This window comes from Gallus gallus, chromosome 2, assembly GCF_016699485.2.
Source record: "Gallus gallus isolate bGalGal1 chromosome 2, bGalGal1.mat.broiler.GRCg7b, whole genome shotgun sequence".
Taxonomy (NCBI): Eukaryota; Metazoa; Chordata; class Aves; order Galliformes; family Phasianidae; genus Gallus; species Gallus gallus.
In genome coordinates, this window is record NC_052533.1 from 6,671,453 (window position 1) to 6,684,640 (window position 13,188).

General features: G+C 45.5%; 1 protein-coding gene across 23 annotated transcripts in view; it reads right to left on the bottom strand.

The window, feature by feature from the left end:
* The window catches only part of KMT2C (lysine methyltransferase 2C), a 186,815-nt gene that overhangs the window by 109,958 nt on the left and 63,669 nt on the right, over positions 1-13,188 (bottom strand). For all 23 annotated transcript variants that reach the window (XM_046930816.1, XM_046930760.1, XM_046930794.1 and 20 more), the window contains one exon: positions 2,316-2,522. In XM_046930816.1, coding sequence (XP_046786772.1) covers positions 2,316-2,522 — 207 coding nt within the window. The remainder of the gene's footprint in view (positions 1-2,315; positions 2,523-13,188) is intronic.

The following is a 13,188-nucleotide window of genomic DNA, read 5'->3' on the forward strand; positions in this document are numbered from 1 at the left end:
TAACTTGTTCCCAAATTCTAATCTCAATGGAAAGCAATTAACACAACTCAAATGAGTCTCGCTAACAAAAGGAAGTGATGATTCCTCCCCTCCTTCCTTTTTTACAGACAAAAAATTATCTTGGGCATCTAAAGATCTACACTGGGCTTATTTACTAAGTTCTGACTTCATCTAATGCCTCTGTGATTGTTAGTAAAGATGTTGTGTTTTTTGAACTTCACTTTTCTGCCCCATTAGTAACTCAGACTTGAGCATTTGCTGCTGATTCGGAGTTTATAGAGTTGAGACAGCATAAAAATACCTTCAGTCCTGACTGCTCTCCTCCTGGGTACAGTCACTGAAAAGGACACTGAGAAGTGACCCAGTGCCGCTATGCTAGGAGTTCCTGAAAACAACAGGCTGTTACCCTGCAGCAACAGTGCCTTCCTGATTGGTGTGTAAGAGGGAAGGGAAGGGAAGGGAAGGGAAGGGAAGGGAAGGGAAGGGAAGGGAAGGGAAGGGAAGGGAAGGGAAGGGAAGGGAAGGGAAGGGAAGGGAAGGGAAGGGAAGGGAAGGGAAGGGAAGGGAAGGGAAGGGAAGGGAAGGGAAGGGAAGGGAAGGGAAGGGAAGGGAACTTGTGGAAAAAGAGAAGAGTAGCCTCCCCTCCCTCCTGCACTACCAAAGAGAGTTTTTCAATGTTTTTAATGATTAAATGACATCCTTATGACTCACGCCATGACAGAATCCCCCCCTCCCGCCAACTCCAGCACTATCAGCACTGAGGAGCACCAACTATAGGCTGTGCTTTGGAGCACAGAGGCTGAGCACGTCAGCAAAAAGTTTGACCCCAAGGGATGTGCTGTTCTTAATAGTATGGAGGGTTTCTGACAAGATCCCATCCCTTCACTGAACATCCTCATTTACTCTGCAGTTCCATCCTGAACAGCAACATACTCTGGCCCAGCCTGAACTCCATGCTTAGTCTCTTTTCAGGCCACTACTTGAAATGCATAAGGAGTGAGGGGTGTGGGGGGGCTGCTGGGCCTGCAGAACACCACTTTCTCCCCGCTGGCATAACACAACGCCCATTTTTACACTGTTGACATAATTATTTGGCAGCACGCTGCAACCTTAACAGACACCAGCAAGCACAAAGTCACACCGAGCCACCTCCAGTCCCAGCTGAACATGAACAGCGCCGAAACGTGCGATCAGTGCTTCGGGAGGGTCGTTTCAGAGGACCGTAACAGACTCAGACCGAACTCCTGCGCTAAGAGCCGCGAGGCGACGCGCAGTTCGGCTCGGCCCCGCGCCCCGCGGCAGTTCCACCTTAAGGCGGGCGCTGCCGTCCCTCAGCCGGGCCCCGCGGGCTGGCGGCGGCCCCGCGCCCGCAGCCAATCCCCGGCCTCCAACGCGGCCCCGGCCCCGCTCTGCCCCGGCCCCGGCCCCGCGCTGCAGCGGGCGGCACCGCGGCGAGGGCGGCCCCTGAGGGAAGCCGTGGAGTGAAAGCCCTGGGGCTCTGCGCGCTCCTCCTTCCCGCTTTTCTTTTTTTCAGAATTACTGGATTCGGTAATTCAGGCGCTGCAGGAGCTCTCTCGTGAGGAGAAGCTGAGAGTGCTGGGGCTGCGCGGCCGGAGCCTCGTCAGTGTCTGCGCAGAGCGGACAGAGCCCGGGCTGCTCTCAGTGTCGGGGCAGAAGCAGCGGGGGCAAAGAGGAGCACAGGAGGTGCCCCCGAGCACCAGGCAGCTCCGCGGTGCCGTGCAGGTGATGCACCCGGCACGGGGACTCGGAGCCCGTGGGCTGTCCTCGCTACGAGATAGCCAGCTGTCACCCGTGGTATGGAACACAGGCAGCTTCAGAAGCACCCCTGCTCCTATCCTTTTGCACACTGCCTTCATTTACTTCAATCTCAGATCTGTGTGTTCATAGTAAATATTTTCCTATAGTCTTCTATTTAAGATTCCCATGTAAGAGCAGAAACCAACCTTTAGAAGCGAGGCAACCATTTCCGTGCTGCTTGCAGGCTTAAAAACAACGACCCAAAGCTACTGAACCATCTGGGGGAACGGTTTTGAACTAAAAGAGTAGAAAGTCAGGGGGAAATTCGTCCCAGAGAGCAGTGAGGTGCTGCAGGAGGCTGCCCAGAGAGCTGTGGAACACCTCCAGGGATGGGATGTGAAAGCCGGGCTGGACGGGCCCAGGGCAGCCTGATGAAGCGGCTGATGTGATGTGGTGCTTGGCAGCCCTGCCTATGGGATGATCTCAGAGGTCCCTTCCAAAGCTGCGTACGAACCAAACCCATGAGGCCGTAGATACATACGGTGAAACACACTTACTTTTTCTGTCCTCTCTGTTTGCGCGGCACTGAGTTTTGCTTTGGAGTCCTCTCGCAAGCTCCATCGGCGCTGTCGCGGGCGTCGCTCTTGGTTAAAGGCTGGTTCTTCCATGGGATGACGTACCCAGGAGTTGGGCTGAATTGTTTTAAGTCTCCTTGTCCTAATGAGCTTCGTTCACCACAGTAACAAAAGGCGCAGAGTTGTTCGCTGTGGGAGGGAAGATGATTATTTGGGAGGGGGAAAACAGCAGAAGCTGTTTCATCCAAAATCAACTTCTGTGCCAGTTTAACCCCTCATATCAAAGCAAAACAATAGCAGCTCCTGAGCTCTGCCAGAACCCAACGTTATGGAAGTCTCTTTCCAGCTACTTACGTAGCTGCACTCACAGAAGTGCACGATTCCAACAGGCAAACAAAACCCACCAGGAAATATCCTAATGATTAATATAACCCTTCTACTCAGAACTTCTCAGTGTGTGACCATCTGTACATCCCACCTATAAGGGGAGGGCAGGGGCGAGCACCGTATCTTGAGGCACACGTGAGGTAAACAGTGGTAGAAAACAGGGTAGGGTGGAGAGAACAGAGTAGGGTAGAATAAACATAATCAACAATCACCCTCATTATAAGATCTCAGCATTGCCAACACAATAAAGGGAAAGCCTTCTGTACACGATGCACATGTACTACACATGAACGGTGTGCTTGTGCTGTACACCAAAAGGTTTGTGAAACATGGAAACAACAGAATGGGAATAGTCCCAGCCATGACTGCACTCAGAGCATGGTATGCACGAATCCAAGAGTCCTCATTTCACATATAAAAACAACACCTTGAAGCTTTACTAGAGGAGATGTCTATTTACAGAGCTGTGACCATTAAGCTCTCCCTGTACCATTTGCAATTACGTTTTAGCATGCATAACATAGCAGCAGCACTGAAATGACAGCTCTGACAGCCCTCCTTGTGTCACATCATATGGAATCTACTGAAAAATATTTCTATAATAAACATATCCACAAACTTAAAATGTGAACTTCTGCAACTAATGCAGTTTGCATTGGTTTCAAGGGAGGCCATTTAACACATTTTTATGCTTAAATGAGCAATTCTGTTTTCTTCATATTTACGCCCCGAAGACCCCAAAAAGATGCCTCAGGGAATCAGGCACTTGGCTGGAGGCCTCGTTTTGACTGGATCCCATTTAAATAGATGTAAGCGCCTCTGCAATCTGCAGATTTGGGTTTTGGTCTGTGCTGGCTAGGCGGATGGAGAGAGGTAACGTGAGAAGAAGAGGAAATCTTAAAGCTAAGCTCGTGCATAATATTTACTGAGTTTTGGAAGGAGAATACAGAGTGCCCCGTGCCTTTCAGCCAGGTGAGGTATGAGCTGCAACAGCAGAATGAAGTAAAAACGTTCCAACTCAGCACAGAAGACACTGAGAATCCAGGAAAACCCCTCTGACTTGATTTAGCACAATCTAAGCCAGGTCCTTTGCCCTCACCATACAACAACGCTAGGAAAATAAAGAAGAAGAAAGCAAATATGAGTACATGAACTGCTATTACAGTCCTGGTAATGCCAGAGTCTAATGAAGACAGCAGTGTATCATGAGTTCTTAGTCCCAGATGAGGCTCCACACTTCCACTTACACCATGTAGGCAGCACTGCACCTTCTCCAGGGCACACATACTCCTGGGGACATGCAGCTCAGCAGGCACATAAAAGAGGTCCCATTCCTGGTACTCAAATGAACAGCCTGCCATAGCACTGGTGGGGACTCTTCAGTCACACATCTCACATGGATCCACCCAAGCTAATGGCAAACATCTGCCACTTTCCAGAAATCTTCAGAAAAGGGTACCCAAAGGTAAAATGATGTAAAGAAAAACAATGCTAAATGTAGCATGAGAATGGGGGGAAAAATGCGTGCTTACAGTTGAAAAGTAGGTATGTCTCGTTTACAAGCTGGTTGTCAGGGTGGCACAGCAAGCCATAACTGGTATTTGTATGTCAGTGAGTGTAACCTATCAGACCAGCAGCAAAACCTGACCTGACCTCGCAGGCAGTTTGTAAGAAGGTAAGCAAAGCTCTCTGGGCTAGCTGAGACTGGAGAGGCTTGTGAGGGGACTTAAGGGATTTAAGCAGGCAGCACAATGGCCTATAAATTACACCAGTTACAAACACAAGATTATCCACGGCAGAATAAATAATTATTCACACATCCTGTTAGGACAGACTGTCGCTACTCACTAACAGACTTGAGGATAATTACGACTGAAGTAACAGAGCTCCTTCAAGTGAAGTCGTAGCAAATATGCAGGAGTGTTAAGGCTTAGAAAAGAATATGAAAGAGTAATTTTGAAAAACTCTTAACTTTTAAGCCGCAGTACCTTCCAAAGGCATGCAGGGGTAAGGCAGACGTTTCTGGAGGCTGCCTGGATCACAGCTTTCTGCAGGCAGAGCGAACAGCAGAGCTGGGAGATTCACAGCTCCGCTGTGGAACGGTGCGGACAGCTGTGCTGCTGTCAGGAATCAGATGGTTTGTGCTGCTGCTGCTCCAGCAAAGCTGTGGACGCGGCTGAAGGAAGCGCTCCCAGCAAGGAGGCGGGGCTGGGAATCCTTCGCTAAAGGCTCGTGGATGCGTAAGTAAAAGAAAGGGGAAGTGGAACGTGGTCAGACTGCTGCCAAGAGGCTGAGAAAGAGGGGGGGGAAGAGATGATCAAAGTCACACACACAAAAAAAAAAAAGGTTCTGATGCTTTCAAGGGAGAATGAACAGAAATGCATCCAGCACCCAGAGAGCTAGCAGCAAACAGAGCCAGCGTACTGCCTGCCCAGCAAAAAGCAACAGTGCTCCATTCCTCAACATGCCACGCTGCTGCTCTGTGAGGCGGTACAAAGTGGCCAGTTCCACCGCGTGAGCCTTTTAGGTGTAAGTGCTCAGTAAATATTTTAAGTTATGTCTGTATGGGCAGAAGGTAGAGTTTTTTATTCATATCATCTGAGGATAGCAGAAAGTACTTACAAATCTACTTTCCATATGTCAATATGCAATTAGAGGATCTAAATCTGTGGTGCAAGAAGAGCTCTCATATTGAAGATAACAAAATTGAGATACTGGCAACTCTTAAGATCAAACTTGAGATCTGTTATCATAATTAGCATATTTTCAGAACAGCCTAATTCCAAATGGGATAACAAGCAAGAGATGGTGTGTTACATATCTTTTTATAAGCTTCTGAGGAAAAAAAAAGAAGCTTAAGCTCACCAATACTGCACTGAAGACACGCTTATGAAGCTCCAAAGGAAAATTTAAATTCATCATTATTGTTAACTTCAGTGCAACTCTAAATTTTCCCTGAACAGATGCTACCTTACACACAAAGTTTAAACTTCCACAGGTGGTTCATTGGCAGGAAGTGCTGGCAGCTCACCTCATCCTGAAGGACTTCATGCATTTGTATGCCCACAAATCTTAATACACGATGCAAAGAAAAACATTTTCAGAACAAAACAGATGCGCAGCTGGATTTAGGAGATGCAGTAAGAGGCGATGAGGTTAACACCTGAGCTAACGTCGGCTCCCACCAAGCCATGAGAGGAAGTGCAGCTTTCCTGAGAAGCTCAAAGAGATGCCCTGTCTGACAAAATCATGTAGATCTGAGCACTCTGCTGCAGCCATCGTCTCCTGCAGGCCTCTTCCACAAGCAGAACTGACTCAGCCCCCTGACAATGATTTCAGATGCTGCAGTCCTCCACAGTCCACATCACAGTAAAAGAAAAGAGAATGCCCTACAGACAGTTAATCCTGGAGGAAGGGAGAACAGTCACAATTTACTTAGGCGATGACATACAGTCATTTAGGACTCATCCTAAAATACAAACTTTCCTGTTCAAAGGATTTTGTTTCAACACAGCATTGGGCAACCAGTTGCACAATATTTAATTATAACCAGAGAGGGAGAAACATCTTCTGGCTGGCTTGCAAATATTCCGTTAGGGAATTAAGGTAAAACTGATGGTCCCCAAAACTTTGTTAAAAGAACTAAGGCTGACCATTAGACTTAGCAATACTTGAAGAGCACCGAGTGCCACTACAGTTACACCCCCAAAAGTAAGCAGAAGCCCCTCCAAGATCCTTCAGAGTTGGCAAATGGCACTGGGGTGTCCTGTGTCAGCCAAGGCTCTGTGACAGTGAGCAGATGTGCAGACTGAATTAAGGAAACATGCCTTGTTTACAAGGTGTCCTTTATCTCATAGATCTACACTCGTGTCTGCCTGAGTGTTGCTGTGCTGCAGACAGAAGTGACTTCACATTGGTCTCTGAGCTACTATGGCCCTCGATGGGATCAGCAGTGACCCCTCACCCTCCTGTTCTTCATACCTGGGAACTCAGGACAATTTGCAGCCATGTGGGGCACTGCAGTTCATCCACAACTGTGTATGAAGCCGAGGGAACACACCTCTTCCTCCTTTCTTCACTGAGAATCCTTCCCTACAAGCACACCTCTGCGGTTGCCTTCACATCCCCAGGAGACCTGCACATCCCAATGCCGAGGGGAAAAAGCAAACAGCCCGTGCTGATCACATCTATAGGTGTGGTCCTTTAAGGTACGCACTGCTTCTAATACTAAATGACTAAGGGGAAGGCCTGGAGAAAATCCCTCAGCCTCCTGTTCTGCACAGAGGTGCTAAAGATCCCCTTCTTTCAGGGGAACCCAAAAATCCTGCAGAGATGAACAGAAGCTGTTAACAGCAGAAGAAATATGAACTCATAAATTCAACTCAACAGATGCTCTCCTCTTACATCTTCTCAAATTCCTCCCGGACTACAATGGAACAACAACTATCAAATAATTCTACTGTGCATCTCATCTTTTCAAGCACTCCAATTATTAAGAGCAGAGGTTGTCACTGCTGTTGACACAGGAAGAGCCAGAGTGTGGCAGCTCTACTATGGTCTGCTAGCCATAACCATGGCCTTAACATGATGACCGCTAACATCGCCTTAACAGGTGATCACTACTGCTATTTACTACAATGACTGCATTAAAGTTTTTCATTTAAAAACTAAAAAGAAAGCAAATGGTTGCCATGAGTTTCCTTTTAAATGAATTTTGTAATCGTTCTTGTAACTGCCCAGAAATGCCTTTGGGATGCCTTTTTCCACACACACCTTAGCATTTCTGAAAGGTGAAGCTGAGAAGGTTTATGCCTACTTTGCATGGTATAAGCAAAGTTGTTACAGATTTAAAATGTTTTAGCGTGCACTTTTCACAGTTACAGATAAGCTCAACACAAGGAAATGGAATACTTGGGAGCAGAATAGAACTTATCATAGAATGGTTTGAGTTGGGCTCAATGACCTTTGAAGTCCCTTCCAACTCCCCTGCAAGGAGCAGGGAGTCAACAGCTAAAACAGAGCAACGTGTACAGTTTATCAAAGCAGACTGATGAGAACTGGCCTTGAGAATTAGTTTCCCAGCTAACCCTGTTAGTTGTTTTACCATATGTTAAAAGGCAAAATTAAACACTATGGGGGGATCTACTATTTACTCAGCTGTGCCAAGTAGTGACAATGCACTCTTTGCCTTCACCCTCATTTTACGTTGTTTTATTTACAGAGGACATTGTTTTTTTCCTTAGCAAAGATGTAGCATTGCATCACTTCTGAACATTCAAATCAAGACCTGCAAGCTGTGCTTTAACAGAAAAGAGATTCCCGACTTCAAACGATTCCAGTGGTCTGCATCAGTGTGCATTCTAATATGTGAGATACTCACAGAGGTGAAGGTACCGTAACACTTTGGGAAGCATGAAATATTGCCTTTTCATCATCTCAAGATCGTGTCACGGTATCTGAGCTTTGGTAATAAAGAGGCTTGAAGGAAAACTACTAATGCAAACTTTGGAGCAATCTCATTAGAGGAGACTTCACCTCATTACACCCTCATCCCAACGACTTCTCATCAATAGAGCAACAGCAACCCAATGCATCGCCCTGTTGAATTAATGACATTGAGGCCTGAGAAACTTGAAAAGTACAAAATAGAGATGTTACAAAGATGCAGAATTTCTCAGATGTAAGCTATATTTAAATGTTTTACAAGCAGTGTTCTCCTTCCAAAAGGAAACTGAATCACAAGACAGCTTGAAATTTTGAAGTCATTTGACACTCCATACAGAGGCGGTTTTGAAAGCAGCATTTAACTACACAGTACAACTCCTTTAAAAAAGGAAGGGTGGGGGCAGTTTGTATGAACTTCAGAACTTCCAGTGAAGAATTTTAAAACTTCTAAGTTTGCACAAAGCAATTAAACAACATTAGACAGTAATTGCTTTCCAATTTCTTCCAACTGGCACAGTTGGAGTTCTACAGCCATATAATCTACTTAATGATACTCTTGCAATTTGAAAGAAAACATTACCCCCCTCCAGCATTACCAGCAAAACAACACTTTTTTCCTGAGTTTTTAAGATTTAAAAAGTACAAATATGTACCACACGTGCCAGCTTTAATCTAAACAAATGTTTAAAGTTCAATTAGAACTTCACATGCCATAAATACAGGGGGAGTTATCAAAATGCCAGTGCTAACTAAAGGGAATGCTGGTCCGCTCCAAGGCCAAAATCTTTCTTCCGTGTCCAGCTGAACTGACTCTTGGTCTCAAACAAAAGATCCCACATAGAATACAACTGTCAGCAGACCTCAAAGGTGGTACTTCACACTGTTTTGAGAGGTATTTTGTGAGTGGAAAACACCCCCCTCCAAAAGAAGCAGCAGTGTGGTCTGTATCTTCACTGTGCCTTCGCACCCAGGAAGTATTATCTGTTCAACACAGATTCTCTCTTTTGGCAAATCGATATATATCATGCCAGAAATGCACTGCCCTTGCAGAGGTGGCAGCACCTTTTAGGAGGTTTGTCATAGGCAGCTTCGTGTGAATGCTAAATAACGTCTTATTGCTTGAAAAATGCTGAAATTTAATACATACCAAGTTGGCTGTTTTTTGTTTTTGTTTCAAGAAAGTCCTATCAGAATTGCTCACATTATGGAACAGCAAAGTATGCTGTTCTGCATAATTCAAACCTCACATCTTTGAGCACCTGCTTACAGCAGACATGAAATACAGCAGTGGGGCTCTTCAGTCAGAAGGGCGCTGGGTCAGGTTAAAGGTCCATCACCCAGTATGGCTAGCGTTGGAAATACGATAAGCAGATGCATGGGTGGTATTAAAGAACAGGGCAATCATCTGATACTTTCCATGCCCCCAAGTATTTTCAGTTCAGAACCTTCCTGAATCAGGTACTACTCCTAAGTGTTCAGCAATTCTCAGTTTCACTTCCATGAACTCGCCAAGTTTGCTCTTCCATTCACATAATTTCTTATTTTTTGCAATCCACAGCATTCTTTGGGGAGCATTTCCATGCCACTCCAGACATCTGTCTGCTGTGCAAAGAATCACCTCTCTTCATTCTGCATCTGGCCCTGAGAGTTTCATTTGACAAATCCTCAGTTTCTTGTATGAAGCAGTCAATATACAGCCACCCTCCTGAGACCACCTACCATTCTGTAAGCCTGTTCTCCTCCTCCAGTCTCTTTTACAGACTGAATGGTCCCAGCTCATTCACCTGCTTTGCATATGGAAGTTACTCTTTACTTCTGACCAACCGTTTTGATGCTGTGACTCTCCTCCAGCTTACCATATTCCTTTTTGGAGGTACAGATATGCTTACTGTAACCCTACCAAAGTTAACCCACACTTCTTTTTCTGGATGTTTCTGATCTCACCAAGTAGACCACACGTGCGCACACAAAGCTTTGGCACGTCAAAGCTACAAGCTCAGAAACTCTCAGCACTACACACGCCCCAGTCTCACAGCATCTCTCAGACTCCAGATGCACTGTTTCCCCGTGTATGCATAAAGCTTCTGGCAAAGGTTAGAAATGCTCACAGGGACCATCTCTGCCACAAAAGCTTATGGCTGCTCTGAATCCAGATTTTGTCATTTAAATTGCCTGTACTTGCAGTCAGCCCTCTGTATGCCTCCACGAAGAGCAGCACAGATATGAAGAGGAGAAACTCTCAGCTGGAATGCACAGCAGTGGAGCAGGAGGAAAGGGGAAACTATGGCTTAAGACTTGAACTAGATGTGAATGGAGGCATGATGAATGAAGGGGCAAAGTGAGACCAAACACTTACTGTGTGAGGGACAGGGAAGGTGATGGGGAAGCAGGACAATCATAGAATGGCTTGGGTTGGAAGAGACCTCAAGGATCATGAAACTCCGAACCCCCATGCTGTATGCAGGGCTGCCAACCTCCATGTTTAATGCTACACCAGGCTGCCCAGGGCCCCATCCAACCCGGCCTCCAGGGACATCCAACCCCCAGGGATGGGGCATCCACAACCTCTCTGGGCAGCCTGTGCCAGCACCTCACCACTCTCTTGGTAAAGAAATTCCTCCTGATATCCAACCTCAGTCTTTCCTCCTTCAACTTAAAACCACTTCCCTTTGTAATAGCACAAATCATACAGAAGCCAAAGAAAGCAGAAAGAGAACAAGAAAAACAAATATGAAAATGGAGGAGCATGTGAGAAGAAATGTCATGTCACAGACAGAAGCAGTGGTAAGGGAAATGCAGATCTGTTGAGAAGCCAAGAAAGAATGCACTGAAGCAAACTGTACACAAACTGATGAGCAGAAAGTAGGGTTAGAAATGTAAGAAGAATGGGAATATGACGATAAATCATCAATATGAAAAGGAGTCTGACAAATCATGCTGGAGGGGAGAAAAATCTGACAAGTTGACATTTGGAAGAAAGGAGAGCAGACACTGCATTCACTGAACACTGGAACTGAACTGGATGCCAGCCTCCTACCACCATTTGTGGCCAAAATGTACCCATGTAATCCTCAGACAAAGCAGGCATCCCATCCGCTTCTGTGCTTGGTCTGCATGAGGTTGCCTATCAAGTACTGCTGTCGGTAGTTCAGCATGGTCTGACAGACTGCCAGCCATGGAATCCAGCTCACGGGATGCTCCTGTCTACCTTCCATCTCTCAGAGGGAAGAAAATCTGTCCAAACGCTGAACAGATCTGGCCTGCCAGAGGTAGGCTGGCTGCCCACAAGCAGCAGGACAGCTGTACATAAGCAACAGGGCAGAACCAGGTGGAGAGAGGCAGCTCAGCAGCCTGGCTGAGACAGAAAAACTGCCGAGTAGCCTTTGTCTGTGAGAGGTAAGCTGTGACAGAAAGCAGGGCTCCAGAAATCTGGGGAATCTGCTCACATAGCACAGGAGGCATTTCTAAATACTGTTTCAGTGGTTGAATCATCTCTATATAGACGGACAGTGGAGAACTGTGCAACTTAAAGGCATGGTTATGCATGCCAACCGGGCAAAAGTTCCACACAACAGCATTGAAAACATTAAGGCCACAATGTCAATTGTGCAACTCAAGTATAAGGCAGGATTAAAGCTATGTGTGAAACCTTTCTTGGCCTCTCTCTGTGCAATACCCACTTTGTGCTTCAGGAGGGATGTGGACCATTTGGAAAGAAATCAAAACAAGGAGAAGAATCAGAGCTCAAGAAAATGTGACCTACAAAGAAAATGAAAATAGGAAAGAAATTTGGGATTTTGGTTATAACATGCTGGGTAAATAAACTAACAGCCTTTTGCAGAGATGAACAAAGTAATCCATCTTTCATTATCCCTGGCAGATGGTACAAGAAGTAATGGGATAAACCCAGAAAGAAGAAAATCTGAGTTAGATCTTAGAAAAATCTTTTCAACGGTGGAAACAAAAAGAAGATACTGTTTGGGGAAGAGCTGGAATTTTTATTATTGGAAGAATATTTAAGAGCAATTTACTGTCCAGAATGACAGCTGTAGTTACCTGCCTTGATGACTAGATGACTTCCAAAGGCCCCTTTCAGCCTTGTGAATCTGAGACAGAACTACTTTAACAACTATCAGTCTAAAGGCAAAACCATGCAGTGATTTCAAGCACATTGATTTCAGCTGCCCTGTTTCATTCACTGGGTCCACTCTCTGCACACAGAATTCTTACAGAGAAGCATTCAAGTTAAACTACAAACCATGTAAGAACACGTGCACGAAGGAAAGTGATCAGTGTTTCAAAATTAATCTTATTTCCGGTATCTCCCACAGTAAGTGCTTGACTTTGCAACATAAACACGTTTTAAACATATTTGATATTAAATGTTTTATCTATCTCCCTCCTGCCTAAAGAGATGTAGCTTCTCCTGCCATCACTGCAGTGCTGTTCTATCTGGATTATCTAATCTCTATGCCACTCCACAATTTCTTTTTCCACTGAGTGCTGCAAGTTTTGTAATGCCCTTTCCTTGGAGATTAAAAAAGAAAGAAAAAGATTAGGAATGAAGATAACAAAGTTCACTGCTGCTTTTTCACCAGACAGTATCTGTGCTCACACGATCAACAGATGTTCATCAATTTCTTCTTTCTGAAGGAAGAAAGCACCCCATCTCTCCATCTCCAGCCTCCAAATCTGATCTTTGCAGCAGCAACAAAATGAAAATGCTGTGGTTTGACCAACTGCAAAGTGAAGCAGGAAAGCAGAAAGGGAGATTACCAAAATCAGGAATGCTCCATAAAAACCTCAGCTTCTGCTTGGTGATGACTGTTCTTTCCTCATAGTTCCAACAAAAGGACTGAAAACATGCAATGAGCGCAATTTACATCCTCAGAAAGTTGATGGAAAAGAAAATGAACGAAAAGGTGTTTTGTTCTCTTCTGAAACTGTGCTTCCAGGTCATTCTTGTTAGCTTTCAATGCTTGGAGGTGACAATGTGGGAAATAGAGGAGGAAGGTAGAAGTGG